The sequence below is a fragment of the Puma concolor genome, chromosome D4 (genome assembly GCF_028749965.1).
Source record: "Puma concolor isolate L17-30 chromosome D4, mPumCon1.1.hap2, whole genome shotgun sequence".
Taxonomy (NCBI): domain Eukaryota; kingdom Metazoa; phylum Chordata; class Mammalia; order Carnivora; family Felidae; genus Puma; species Puma concolor.
In genome coordinates, this window is record NC_141679.1 from 25,248,660 (window position 1) to 25,262,738 (window position 14,079).

General features: G+C 38.2%; 1 protein-coding gene across 4 annotated transcripts in view; it reads right to left on the reverse strand.

Annotated features, from left to right (window-relative positions):
• The window catches only part of KIF27 (kinesin family member 27), a 99,518-nt gene that overhangs the window by 62,651 nt on the left and 22,788 nt on the right, over positions 1 to 14,079 (reverse strand). For all 4 annotated transcript variants that reach the window (XM_086685092.1, XM_025931619.2, XM_086685090.1 and 1 more), the window contains one exon: positions 8,747 to 8,890. In XM_086685092.1, the coding sequence (XP_086541218.1) occupies positions 8,747 to 8,890 (144 nt within the window). The remainder of the gene's footprint in view (positions 1 to 8,746; positions 8,891 to 14,079) is intronic.

A 14,079-nucleotide genomic window follows, 5' to 3' on the forward strand; every position in this document is an offset into this window, starting at 1 on the left:
GTGAAGTGAAAGCCTTTACTCAGGGCAAAAGAAAGCCTAAAGCACAAAGAGATAAAAGATAGGTAGCTGGTAGTCCTGGGGGGAAAAAGAACTGGAAAGCAAAGGCTGAACAAATTGTGTCAGGAGTGTGTGTGCGTGTGTGTGTTAGCTTTCTATGTATCCTCTAGAGAAACTTTGTCAACTATACCCAATCCAGAAAGCTCTAACATCAATCTCTGTTTTATCAGCACAAAATTATGTAAACAAGAAACTGTCATTCATCTTAATACTTCACACATACTACAGTGTTAAATAGGGAAAAAAAACCTAAAGTTTTACAGTGCTCATGCTAAGCTATAAGAAAGCAACCTTATCAAAAATTCATATATTCAGATAATTAAAATATATGCCAATGGCATAGAAGGTGAGGCAGGGGGTGTGATATGGAGTTTTTACACTGTCTGGGAAAGGGTGAAAATACCAATAATATTAGACTTTATTAAATCAAGAGTGCATGGTACACTCTCTAGGGTAACCACCAATAACTGAAAGAGTAAAAGTACAACACCTAAGCTAATGAAGTAAAAATAGAAAAATTTAAAAAACACAATTAATCCAAAAGAAGATAAGGAGAGAAAAAGGAATGCAGAGCAGTTAGGATAAGTAAAAACCACAATGGTGGGATTAGAACCACAATATGAAAGGAATTATGTTAAATTCAGAAATGAACTAAGTAATCCAATTAAAAGATTACAATATGTCAGGGGATTGTAAAATTATCTAACTTGCTGCTTCCAAGAAACACAACTAAAATAGACCCACGAAGATTAAAAATAAGGTGGAAAAGAGACACCAGGTAATGTTAATCAAAAGAAAGCTGGTAGAGCTATGTGAATACCTAAGTAGACTTTAAGGCAAAAGCCACTGGAAGAGGTAAAAAATATTAAAAAAGTCAATTCACCAGAATGATGTAACAGTCATCATTTCTATGTACTTAATAACACAGCTTCAATATGTATAATGCAAAAATTGTTAGTACTGGGGAGCCGGGATGGCTCAGTTGGTTAAGCGTCTGATCTCACAGTTTGTGAGTTCAAGCCCTCCGGCCAGCTCTGTGCTGAAAGCTCAGAGCCTGCTTCAGATTCTCTGTCTCCCTCTCTCTCTCTCTCTACCCTCCCTTGCTTGTGCTAAGATAAATAAATAAACAATAAAAAAAGTTGTTAGTACTTCATGGAAAAGGAAGACAAATCCAAAATTGTAGCAAAAGATTGTAACATGACTCTAAATTACTGATATAACAAAAAGACCCAAAAATGAATAAAAATATAGATACGATTAACAAGATTACCACCACCCAATAATTACAGAATACATATTCCTTTCCAGTACATCTGTAATACCTACAAAAATTGGCCTTATGCTAAGCCATGACGCAAGTTTCTTTTTTTTTTTTTAAGGTTTATTTATTTTTGAGACAGAGAGAGACAGAGCATGAACGGGGGCAGGGCAGAGAGAGAGGGAGACACAGAACGGGAAGCAGGCTCCAGGCTCCGAGCCATCAGCCCAGAGCCCGACGCAGGGCTCGAACTCACAGAGTGCGAGATCGTGACCTGAGCCGAAGTCAGACGTTCAACCGACTGAGCCACCCAGGCGCCCCTGCAAGTTTCAATACATTCAAAGGACTGAAATCATATGGACCACAATGCAATTAAGCCAAAAACTCATAAAAAGAAATCCTCCATGTGTTGGATATAAAGTAACTTATTACCCATGAGTCAGATAAGTCATAGTAAATATAAGGAAATATTTTGAGCAGGTAAACTTAGGAGGAAATCTATAACTTAAATGCACATATTATAAAAGAAGAAAAGCTAAAAATCAATGAACTAAGAATCCTTCTAAAGAATTTAGGAAGATTACCAGCAATGAAAGTGAATCAGTAATAAAAAAACTCCCAAGAAACAAAAAGTCCAGGACCAGACAGCTTCACAGGTGAATTCTACCAAACATTTAAAGAATAATTCTTCTCAAACTATTCCAAAAAATACAAGAGGAAGGAAAACTTCCAAATTCACTCTATGAGGCCCAGCATTACCCTGATCCTAAATCAGATAAAGACACCACAAAAAGAGAAAACTACAGTCCAATATCCTTCATGAATATAGATGCAAAAATCCTCAACAAAATACTAGCAAACCAAATCCAACAATACATTTAAAAAAATCCTTCAGCACAATCAAGTGTGATTTATTCCTGGGATGCAAGGGTGATTCAATATTCACAGTCAATGTGATATATCACATCAATAAGAGAAAGGATAAAAACCAAATGGTCATTTGAACTGATGCAGAAAAAGCATTTGACAAAGTACAATATCCATTCATGAGAGAAACCTTCAACAAAGTAGGTTTAGAGGGAACATGCCAAAACATAATCAAGAACTTATATGAAAAATCCACAGAGAACATCAATGGGAAAAACTGAGAGCTTTTCCTCAAAGGTTAGGAACAAAACAAGAATATCCACTCTTACCACTATTTTTTTAAGTTTATTTATTTATTTTGAGAGAGAATGAGAGGAAGACAGCAAGGGAGAGAGGGGCGACAGAGAGGGAGAAAGAGAATCCCAAGCAGGCTCTGCACTGTCAGCATGGAGCCCGATGTGAGGCTTGAACTCACAAACTGTGAGATCATAACCTGAGCTGAAATCAAGAGTTGGACACTCAATCAACTGAGCCACCCAGGCACCCACCACTTTTAAAAAAATATTTATTTATTTTGAGAAAGAGAGAGGTAGAGAGAGGGGGGACAGAGAGAATCTCAAGCAGGCTCCCATCAGCACAGAGCCAGATGCGGGCTTGATCTCATAAACTGTGAGATCGTGACCTGAGATGAAACCAAGAGTTGGATGCTTAACTGACTGAGCCACCCAGGTGCCCCTCACTCTTACCACTTTTATGTACTGGAAGTCCTAGCCACAGCAATCAGACAACAAAAAGAAATAAAAGGTATCCAAATTGGTAAGGAAGAAGTAAAACTCTATTTGCAGAGGACATGACACTATATATAGAAAATCCTAAAGACTCCACCAAAAAGCTGCTAGAACGGATCAATGAATTCAGTAGTCACAAGATACAAAATCAAAGTTCAGAAATCTGTCTCATTTCTCTACACTAATTATGAAGCAGCAGAAAGAAAATTAAATAACCCCATTTACGACTGCACCAAAAATAATAAAATATTTAGGAAGAAACTTAACCAAAGAGGTGGAAGACTTGTATAGGTGAAAACTATAAAATATTGATGAAAGTAATTGAAGACACACAAAGAAATGGAAAGACACTCCATGCTTATGGATTGGAAGAATACTGTGAAAATGTCTATACTACTCAAAGCAATCTACACATAGAAGGCAATCCCTATTAAGATAGCAACAGGATTTTTCAAAGAACTAGAACAAACAATCTTACAATTTCTATGGGACCATAAAAGACCCTGAACAGCCCGAGCAATCTTCAAAAAGAAAAATAAAACTGGAGGCATCTCAATTCCCAAGTTATATCACAAAGCTGCAGCAATTAAAACAGTATGGTACTGGCACAAAAATGGACACATAGATCCACAGAACAGAACAGAAACCCCAGAAAAAAAGCCACAATTATATGGTCAATTAATCTTCAACAAAGGAGGATAGAGTATGCATGAAAAAGACAGTCTCTTTGACAAATAGTGTTAGGAACACTGGAGAGCTACGTGCAAAAGAATGAACCTGGGCCTCTTTCTTTCATACACAAAAATAAATTAAAAATGGACTGAGAGCTTAAACGTGAGACTGGAAACCATAAAAATCTTTGAAGAGAGCATAAGCAGTAATCTCTCTGACACTGGCCATTAGCAACTTCTTACTAGGTATGTCTCCTGGGGCAAGGAAACAAAAGCAAAAATAAACTATTGGGACATCAAAATAAAAAGGTTCTGTACAGTGAAGGACATAATCGATGAAACTAAAAGGTAAACCTACTGGATGGGAGAAGATATTTGCAAATGATATACTCGATAAAGGATTAGTATCCAAAATATGTAAAGAACTGATACAACTCAACAACCCAAAAAACAAATAATCCAATTTAAAAATGTGCAGAAGTCACAAACAGACATTTCTTCAAAGAAGACATCCAGATGGCCAACAGACACAGGAAAATTTGCTCAACATCTCTCATCATCAGGGAAATGTAAATCAAAACTACAATGAGATACCACCTCACACCTGTCAGAATGGCTAAAATCAACAACACAAGAAACAGCAGGTGTTAGGGAGATGTGGAGAAAAAGGAAACTTCTTACACTAATGGCGGGAATGCAAACTGGTGCAGCCACTGTGGAAAATAGTATGGAGGTTCCTCAAAACATTAAAAATAAAACTACCCTAGGATCCAGTAATCACACTACTGAGTATTTATCTCCAACGTACAAAAACATTAATTCAAAGGGATACATACACCCTTATGTTTATAGCAGTATTATTTTTTTAATGTGTTATTGTTTGTTTTGTTCAAACGCAAGTTAGTTTCTTCAGGTGTAGAACTTAGTGATTCATCACTTACATATAACACCCAGTGCTTATGCCAACAAGTGCCCTCCTTAATGCCCATCAACCATTTAGCCCATTCCCCCAACCCAACACCCCATCAGCAACCTTCAGTTTGCTCTCTGTATTTAAGAGTCTCTTACGGTTTGACTCCCTTTCTGTTTTTATCTTATTTTTCCTTCCATTCCCCTGTTTGTTTTGTTTCTTAAATTCCACATATGAGTGAAATCATATGATATTTGCCTTTCTCTGACTATTTTGCTTTGCATAATACATTCTAGTTCCATCCACATTGTTGCAAATGGCAAAATTTCATTCTGACTGCTGAGTAATATTCCATGGTGTCTGTGTGTGTGTGTGTGTGTGTGTGTGTGTGTGTGTGTATTTGTATAATTTGGCTATTGTTGATAGTGATAGCAGCATTATTTACAATAGCCAAGAAATGGAAGCAGCCTAAGTGTCCACCAATAGATGAATGGATAAAGATGTGGCATTTACACATATAGCATATATATACACATCATATATATATAATGTGTATATATATGAATATTATTCAGCCATAAAAAAGAATGAAATCCTGTCTTTTCCAAGGACAAAAATGGATCCAGAGACTATAAATGCCAAATGACATAAGTCAGAGAAATACAAATATTATATTATTTCACTCATATGTGAAATTTAAGAAATAAACAAGCAAAGGAAATTTTAAAAAGAGAAAGACAAACCAAGAAACACTCTTTGCTATAAAGGACAAACTGATGGTTACCAGAGGGGTGGTGGGTGGGGAGATGGGTGAAATAGGTGAAGGGAATTAAGAGTACACTTACCATAATGAGCACTGAGTAATGTATAGAATTGTTGAATCACTATATTGTACACCATATAAAACTGTATGTAAATTACACTAGGATTAGAATTTAAAACTTAAAAAAAAAATGAAACTTTTATCAGCAAAACTAAAAGGCAACTGACAGAATGGGAGAAGATATTTGCAAATGACATATCAGATAAAGCGTTACTATCCAAAATCTATAAAGAACTTATCAAACTCAACACCCAAAAAACAAATAATCCAGTGAAGAAATGGGCAAAAGACATGAATAGACACTTCTCCAAGGAAGACATCCAGATGGCCAACCGACACATGAAAAAATACTCAACATCACTCATCATCAAGGAAATACAAATCAAAACTACAATGAGATACCACCTCACACCTATCAGAATGGCTAACATTAACAACTCAGGCAAAGACAGATGTTGGCAAGGATGCGGAGAAAGAGGATCTCTTTTGCATTGTTGGTGGGAATGCAAGCTGGCGCAGCCACTCTGGAAAACAGTATGGAGGGTCCTCAAAAAACTAAAAATAGAACTACCCTCCGACCCAGCAATTGCACTACTAGGCATTTATCCATAGGGATACAGGTGGGCTGTTTCGAAGGGACACATGCACCCCCATGTTCATAGCAGCACTATCAAAATAGCCAAAGTATGGAAAGAGCCCAAATGTCCATCGATGGATGAATGGATAAAGAAGGTGTGGTATATATATACAATGGAGTATTACTCGGCAATCAAAAAGAATGAAATCTTGCCATTTGCAACTACGTGGATGGAACTGGAGGGTATTATGGTAAGTGAAAGTAGTCAGTCAGAGAAAGACAAATATCATATGACTTCATTCATATGAGGACTTTAAGAGACAAAACATGAACATAAGGGAAGGGAAACAAAAATAATATAAAAACAGGGAGGGGAACAAAACAGAAGAGACTCATAAATATGGAGAACAAACAGAGGGTTACTGGAGGGGGTGTGGGAGAGGGGATGGGCTAAATGGGGAAGGGGCACTAAGAGTCTATTCCTGAAATCATTGTTGCACTGTATGCTAACTAATTTGGATATAAATTTAAAAAACAAAATTAAAAAAAAACCTGAAACTTTCAGAGAAATAAAAAAATTAACAACAAACATTGATAAGCATGTGGAACAAGAGGCATACTCATACAGTACCGGTGTGAGTGTAAACTGGGAAAAGAGTGTGATATTATTTGTTAAAGTTGAAAATTCGCCTTCCCTATGACCTACCACTCCAACTTCCAGGAACAAATCCAAAACAAATGTATGTGCGTGTGCACCAACAGACAACTATGAGAAAATGTCCATCCCAGTAAGGACTGAGTAATGTACAGAATTGTTGAATCACTATATTAGACACCTCAAACTAATACAACATTGTTAATTATACCAGAATTAAGAAAAAAAAAAAGAGAGTACCTAGCTGGTTCAGTCAGTAGAGCACACGGCTCTTGTTCAATGAGTTCAAGCCCCACTTTGGGTGCAGAGATTACTTAAAAAATAAAATCTTAAAAAAAAAACAAAGAAAATAAAATACAATGTCCATCACCAAAAAACATTCATTAAGAGTAGAAGAGAAACATAAATTGCCATATATTCATACAATGAAATCCTATATGTCTATAAACCTAAACAGGCTACAGTTACACACATGATAGGTGAATCAGAAAAAAAAAAAAAAAAACTTTCAATAAAGGCAACTAGATACTGAAGAATATATGTACTGAATGATTAAATTTCTTAAAATTCCAACAAGTAAACTGTAGTGTTCAAGGATATAGAGTAAAACCACAAAGCAAACCAAGGAAAGCAATACTATCAAGTGAGGAAAGCGGCTCTCTCTGATCAGGACCAACTAAGAACTTCTAAGGGGCAGAGAGCTATTTTTTGACAGTTTACTATTTACCAGCTGGTTACCCAGCTGCTGCTCTCTTTGTGATACAACACTGCATGGTACATTGTGTTTTGTTTATGTTTTATGTTTTTAAACTATTATAGAATGAGAAGGGTTAAAAAAGGAAACAAAAATGAAATGTCAAAATCAAAATCTAACTTGTGCTGGATCAGGTTATTCCCCCCTGATAGGAACCTAAAGGCTTTAAATGAAATTAACTGTTTGGGGCTGTGGGAAGTGCCCCACCACGGATGGGGGTGGGGGTGTTCACAGCCGAGAAGTATAATATTTAGGGACACTAGGGAAGCTAAGATAGAAAAGTAGAAAGTTTAACCAAGGTTAAAGAGCAAATCACTGATAAAAGTATAAAAGGATTATCTAATAAATTTTAAAGTATGTGTTTACTTTCCAACTCTTAACAACATCATGTTGCCTATTACCTTGGCAAACAGCAGAATGGAAAAACATGGAGAAAAGGTAACTGTAATATGTTATGCAAATTAAGTTGTGTATCACCTTCATATTTGTGAAAGTCAGGCTAACAATAAAAATGTTTTCTCCTCGGGGGGCCTGGGTGGCACAGTCAGTTAAGCGTCTGACATCGGCTCAGGTCATGATCTTGCAGTCCGTGGGGTCAAGCCCCACATAGGGCTCTGTGCTGACAGCTCAGAGCCTGGAACCTGCTTTGGATTCTGTGTCTCCCTCTCTCTCTGCCCCACCCCCACTCATGATCTCTCTCTCTCTCTCTCTCTCTCTCTCTCTGTCTCTCAAAGATAAATAAACATTAAAAAAATTTTTTTTTTAAATAACTGGGATGAGGGGCACCTGGGTGGCTCAGTCGGTTGAGCGTCCAACTTCGGCTCAGGTCAAGATCTCGCGGTCCGTGAGTTCGAGCCCTGTGTCAGGCTCTGTGCTGACCACTCAGAGCCTGCAGCCTGTTTCGGATTCTGTGTCTCCCTCTCTCTCTGACCCTCCCCCGTTCATGCTCCGTCTCTCTCTGTCTCAAAAATAAATAAACATTAAAAAAAAAAAATTTTTTTTTTAAATAACTGGGATGAAATATCTCCTTTAAAAAATAAAATTAATAAAATAAAATAATAAAAATACAATACAATACAATACAATACAATAAAATACAATAAAATGCTATTCTGGGGCGGCTGGTGGCTCAGTCAATTAAGCATCTGACTCTTGATTTTGGCCCATGGTTCGTGACATCAAGCCCCACATCAGGCTCTGCACTAAAAGCGTGGAGCCTGCTTGGGATTCTCTCTCTCTCCCTCTCTCTCTGGCCCTCCCCTGCTCTCTTTCACTGTCTCTCTCTCTCTCTCTCTCTCTCTCAAATAAATAAACTTAAAATGCTATTCTTTTAGCCAAGTACTATTCAACTAAATCTACAGCACTAGATAGGTCAAGAAACTCTACCTGCAATCTATTGACGTTTTGTGCTTCTTTCAAAGATACCACGTGTCCTTTGTTTTCCTGGACCATCATTTGTACTTGATTCTTCAGTTCCTTCACCTGCAATTCCTTCTGATTAAATACAACTTCATCAGCAGCCAGTGCACACTGGGAGGAGGGAAAGAAAGCACAAGAGATTCACCACAGAAAGTACTCCAGACAGCCCAGAAAATACCACAAAAACTGGGATTTCATGATGGTTTGACAATGTCTCTCGAAATTTTTCTCATCCTATTCATTTTCAATTTTTTTTGTATTCTGTAGAAGAAAGGCAGAAACAGTTCGAGGACCTGTCATTGCTATAACCTAAGAATTAATTACCATAAAGATACAAAGACTTTCCTGGTTTTTATTTCCTGAATTTTAAAACAAAAACAGTCACTTGATTTCTAGACTACACTCAGGAGGAGTTATTTTTACAAGTTTGCTAGAATTGCCATGAGATTTTTTTTTTTTTTTTTTTTTTGCCATGAGACTTTTAAATGTGGGTTTTTAAAAATCAAAGAGGTCACATTTTCCAAACTGACCTATAGAGTTAAGAACACATTTGGATCTTTTAAATAAAGAATATTTGGTAATTCAAAAAAAATTATTTTTAATGTTTATTTTTGAGAGAGAGAGAGCACAAGCAGGGAAGGAGCAGAGAGAGACACACACAAGATCCAAAGCAGGCTCCAGGCTCTGAGCTGTCAGCACGGTGCCTGATGCGGGGCTCGAACCCACAAGCCATGACATCATGACCTGAGCCAAAGTCAGACACTTAACTGACTGAGTCACTCAGTCGCCCCAAATATTTGGTAATTTTATGCACTTTCACTATGAAGAGATATTTTGAAGATATCTAAAAATATGGTTAAACAGTTTTCTTAATTTCCAATGAATTATGCCTGTTTTCAAATAAACTTGAGATATGCAAGTAATACTTTTAAAACAATTTTTAAATTAAATAAACTGAAAGAAATTTAATATTTGTTGAGTGAATTTTATGCTAGGGGCACCTGGGTGGCTCAGTTGGTTAAGTGTCCGACTTGATTTCAGTTCAGGTCACGGTCTCACAGTTCATGGGATTGAGCCCCGCGTTGGCCTCTAAACTGAGAGTGCAGAGTTTTGCCTGGGTTTCTCTCCCTCTCTCTCTCCCCCTCCCTCTCTCTCTCTCAAAATAAATAAATAATTTTTTTAAAGTGTATTTTATGCTAGATAGTGACTTGACATTTTAAAAATATCTCACTGTGGGGCGCCTAGGTGACTCAGTCAGTTCAGTGTCCGACTTCAGGTCAGGTCATGATCTCACAGTTCATGAGTTCAAGCCCCACGTCGGGCTCTGTGCTGACAGCCCAGAGCCTGGAGCCTGCTTCGGATTCTGTGTCTCCCTCTCTCTCTCTGCTCCTCCCCCGTTCATGCTCTGTCTCTCTCTGTCTCAAAAATAAATAAACATTTATAAATAAATAAACAAATAAATAAACAAACAAACATTAAAAATACATTTAAAAAATCTCACTGAATAGACATGATTCTTTTTTCATGAAGAAACCAAGAGATTAAAACCTTTTCCCAAGATGACCCAGTAGATAAACCAAACTCCTGACCTTCAATCCCAGGGTCTTTCTGGATCAAACCCCATGCTCTTTCTACTAAACTATAGGAAAACACAAGAACAAGAGCTGATTTACAAAAATAGTGTTCCCTTTACAAGTAAGATTTAATTCACAAAAACAGAGTATGTACGTGACTACTCAGGCAATGGCATAGAGGGGTAGATGGGTCCCTGTACAGAGAACCCATAGACCAAGGCCAGCCTTGATTTGCCACAGCCTTGTAGCACCACTTAGGGCAAGTCCCTTCTTTTCTCTGCTTGGGATCCTCAAGTGACCAAATGAGGAGAGGACACATGACCCCGATGGTCCTTATTTTCATATGTTTACATATGACCTATGTGACTTCTTTCATAAAATGAGATTAAACTATAATTCTCATTGGTTAATATCCTCTCCCATGGTAAACTGTACATTTGAGCTTAAAATGTAATTTGTCACGTAGTACTGCATATTCAACTATTTTTACATATGCTTTACAGACTACAGCTATATTATTTATTATTTATTTCAAGTGTTTAACTGTTGAGTAAATTCATGTTCACATACTGCTCTCGTATTCAAAATTTGGAATAAAAAGGCAACAAAGTCCTTCAAGAGGTGTTTATTAGGATATGGAGTATTCCAGTAATTGACCAATGGCAAAAACCAAGGATTACAACACTACCTGACACAGGAGCACCTGGCTGGCTCAGTGGGTTAAGTGTCCAACTTCGGCTCAGGTCATGATCTCATGGTTCATGAGTTCAAGTCCCACATCAGGCTGTCTGCTGCTGGCACAAAGTCTGCTTCAGATCCTGTCTCCCTCTCTCTCTGCCCCTCCCCTACTTGCATGCTCTCTCTCTCTCTCTCTCTCTCTCTCTCTCTCCCAAAAGTAAACATTAAAAAAAAATTAAAAACAAAAAAACAGAAACACTACCTGACAGCATCTAACAAGGAGAAGATGGTGAAGTTCAAAGTGACACTTCCTTAGCAAAAATCTGGTGGTAATTCTACCTGTGATATGGCCCATGATCTCCTGTTGGCTAGGAATTTTATTTTTAAGTACTTACCTGCTTGTGTAACAGGCTCAAGGAAGCAGGGCTGAGCAAAGAGAATGTCCATGCCTCTCCCTGCACAGACCTGCTGTCTTGCTAAGTAGTTTATCAAGCTGACTTCACAGTAACCCCTGGCATGTGGCCCCAGGTACAGCTAAGTCCAATCACTTAGCTGCCACTGATACATAACCTCAGCAGGTGAAAAATAGGTGAGAGATAATAATGAGCTAGGTAGGTGAAAAATAAATGAGAGATAATAATGAGCTGCCTTTATTGAGCCTTACTCCAGGCCAGGCAGCCTTCTCATCGTTTTATGGGAACTAGTGTTTTAATAATCTTCACAGGAACCCTACAACGTGCTTGTTATTATTGTTTTTTTTATTTTTATTTTTTATTTTTTTTTAATATTTTTTTTTCAACATTTATTTATTTTTGGGACAGAGAGAGACAGAGCATGAATGGGGGAGGGGCAGAGAGAGAGGGAGACACAGAATCGGAAACAGGCTCCAGGCTCCGAGCTGTCAGCACAGAGCCCGACGCGGGGCTCGAACTCACGGACCGCGAGATCCTGACCTGGCTGAAGTCGGACGCTTAACCGACTGCGCCACCCAGGCGCCCCTATTATTGTTTAATTAGCACAGAGAGGTTAAGTATTTTCCCAAAGTCACAGAGCAAGTAAGCAAAGGAGTTGGAATTCAAATCTTAGGAGTTTGGTACCAATGTTCTTAACCACTATGTTATTCTGTCTCAAACAGAAAGTCTAGAAAACTTTTTAATTTTTTTTGTTTATTTATTTTTGAGAGAGAGAGAGAGAGAGAGAGAGCAAGCAGGAGAGGGGCAGAGAGATAGGAGACACAGAATCTGAAGCAGGCTCCAGGCTCTGAGCTGTCTGCACATAGCCCGATGCGTGGCTCGAACTCACAAACTGCCAGATCATGACCTGAGCCAAAGCCATATGCTTAACCAATGGAGCCACCCAGGCACCCCTAGAAAACAACTTTTTAAGGAGACATATGGGGTGAGGAATGACAGCAATCATTTCTCTATTTGCTATTTAGTGGTATCCAAGATTACTACTCCTGCAAGACTTCAGACCAAAAAAAAAAAAAATCTATTTTTTAATTGGGAAATACTGAATATTGTATCTTTCACACTGAGATTAATTACACTAGCACTTTGAAAGTTCTGAGAAGTCTTGAGATTTTTGTAATCTAGCATTCCCTAAAGCCATCTGATCATGGTGCCCTTTTTCTTCAAGACTGTTAATATCCTGGGGCTCCTGGGTGGCTCAGTCAGTTAAGCATCTGACTTCAGCTCAGGTCATGATCTCACAGTTTGTGAGTTCAAGCCCCACGTTGGGCTCTGTGCTGACAGCTCGGAGCCTGGAACCTGCTTCCGATTCTGTGTCTCTCTCTCTCTCTGCCCCCTGCCCTGCTCACACTCTGTCTCTCTCTCTCAAAAAGTGAATAAACGTTAACAACAACAACAACAAAAAGACTTGTTAATATCCTTGGGAAATCTTAATCTAGAGTACATAATCTAGAGGAAGTTAATTCAGAATTTCCAACAGATGGAGAGAAAAACTTACTACCCCGCCATCCGCAATCAGGGGGTTTTATGGGCTTCCATTTCAGCCACCTTAGAAGGATGAAGTACTCCTTATTGTCAACTCCTATAGTGCTCCAAAGTTCAAGCTTCCCATCAACTGTATTTCCTGTTCTGCCACTTTCTTATGCCAAACAGGAAGGATCAGGCCTGCTCTATTATGAAGAAGGTAGAGCAGAGTTACTGCTTTAAAAAAAAAAAATCCATGATTTTTGGGGAACCTGGACGGCTCAGTCAATACAGCATGCAACTTTTGCTCTCAAGGTCATGAGTTCAAGCCTCATATTGGGGGCAGATTACTTCAAAACAAAAATTTTAAACTCCATTATTTTAAAGTTATGATTTTAAATGCTTATATTTAAGTATCAGACGTTGTGAGATAGGGTGCCTGGGTGGCTCAGTCAGTTGAGCGTCCAAGTCTTGATTCTCTCTCTCCCTCTCTTTCTGCCCCTTGATTGGAAGATGCACATAACTTAGTAAACAAATATTTTCCAAATGATCGATGGGTGATGATTGAAAATCACGTGGATGAAAGATCCATTCAAAGTACAAGATAAAGGGGAGCCTGGGTGGCTCAGTCGGTCAAACAACTGACTCTTGATTTCCACTCAGGTCACGATCTCACAGTTGTGAGATGGAGCCCTGTGACAGGCTCTGTGCTGGGAGTGAAGCCTGCTGGAGAGTCTCTCTCCCTCTCCTGCTGCCCCTCTCCTGCTTGCGCGCGCACGTGCTCTTTCTCTCTCTCTTAAAAAAAAAAAGCAAGATAAAAATAAAAATTTTAATGTACAGATCTTAACATAACAAAAATAGTTTCAAATCCCACATTGCAAGTAACCTTTAGGATGCCGCTACTTGTTGAGTTTTGGTGCAATAACAAAGAATAATATCCATAGTTATCTGAAAAAAAATTAAAATGTTCCTCTTTCCAATTACAAATCTAAATGAGGCTGGATGTTCTTCATGTACTTCAACTAAAACAACATATTGCAACAAACTGTATGCCAAAGCAGATATGAAAATCCACACATCCTCTATTAAGCCAGACATTAAAAGAGATTTGTAA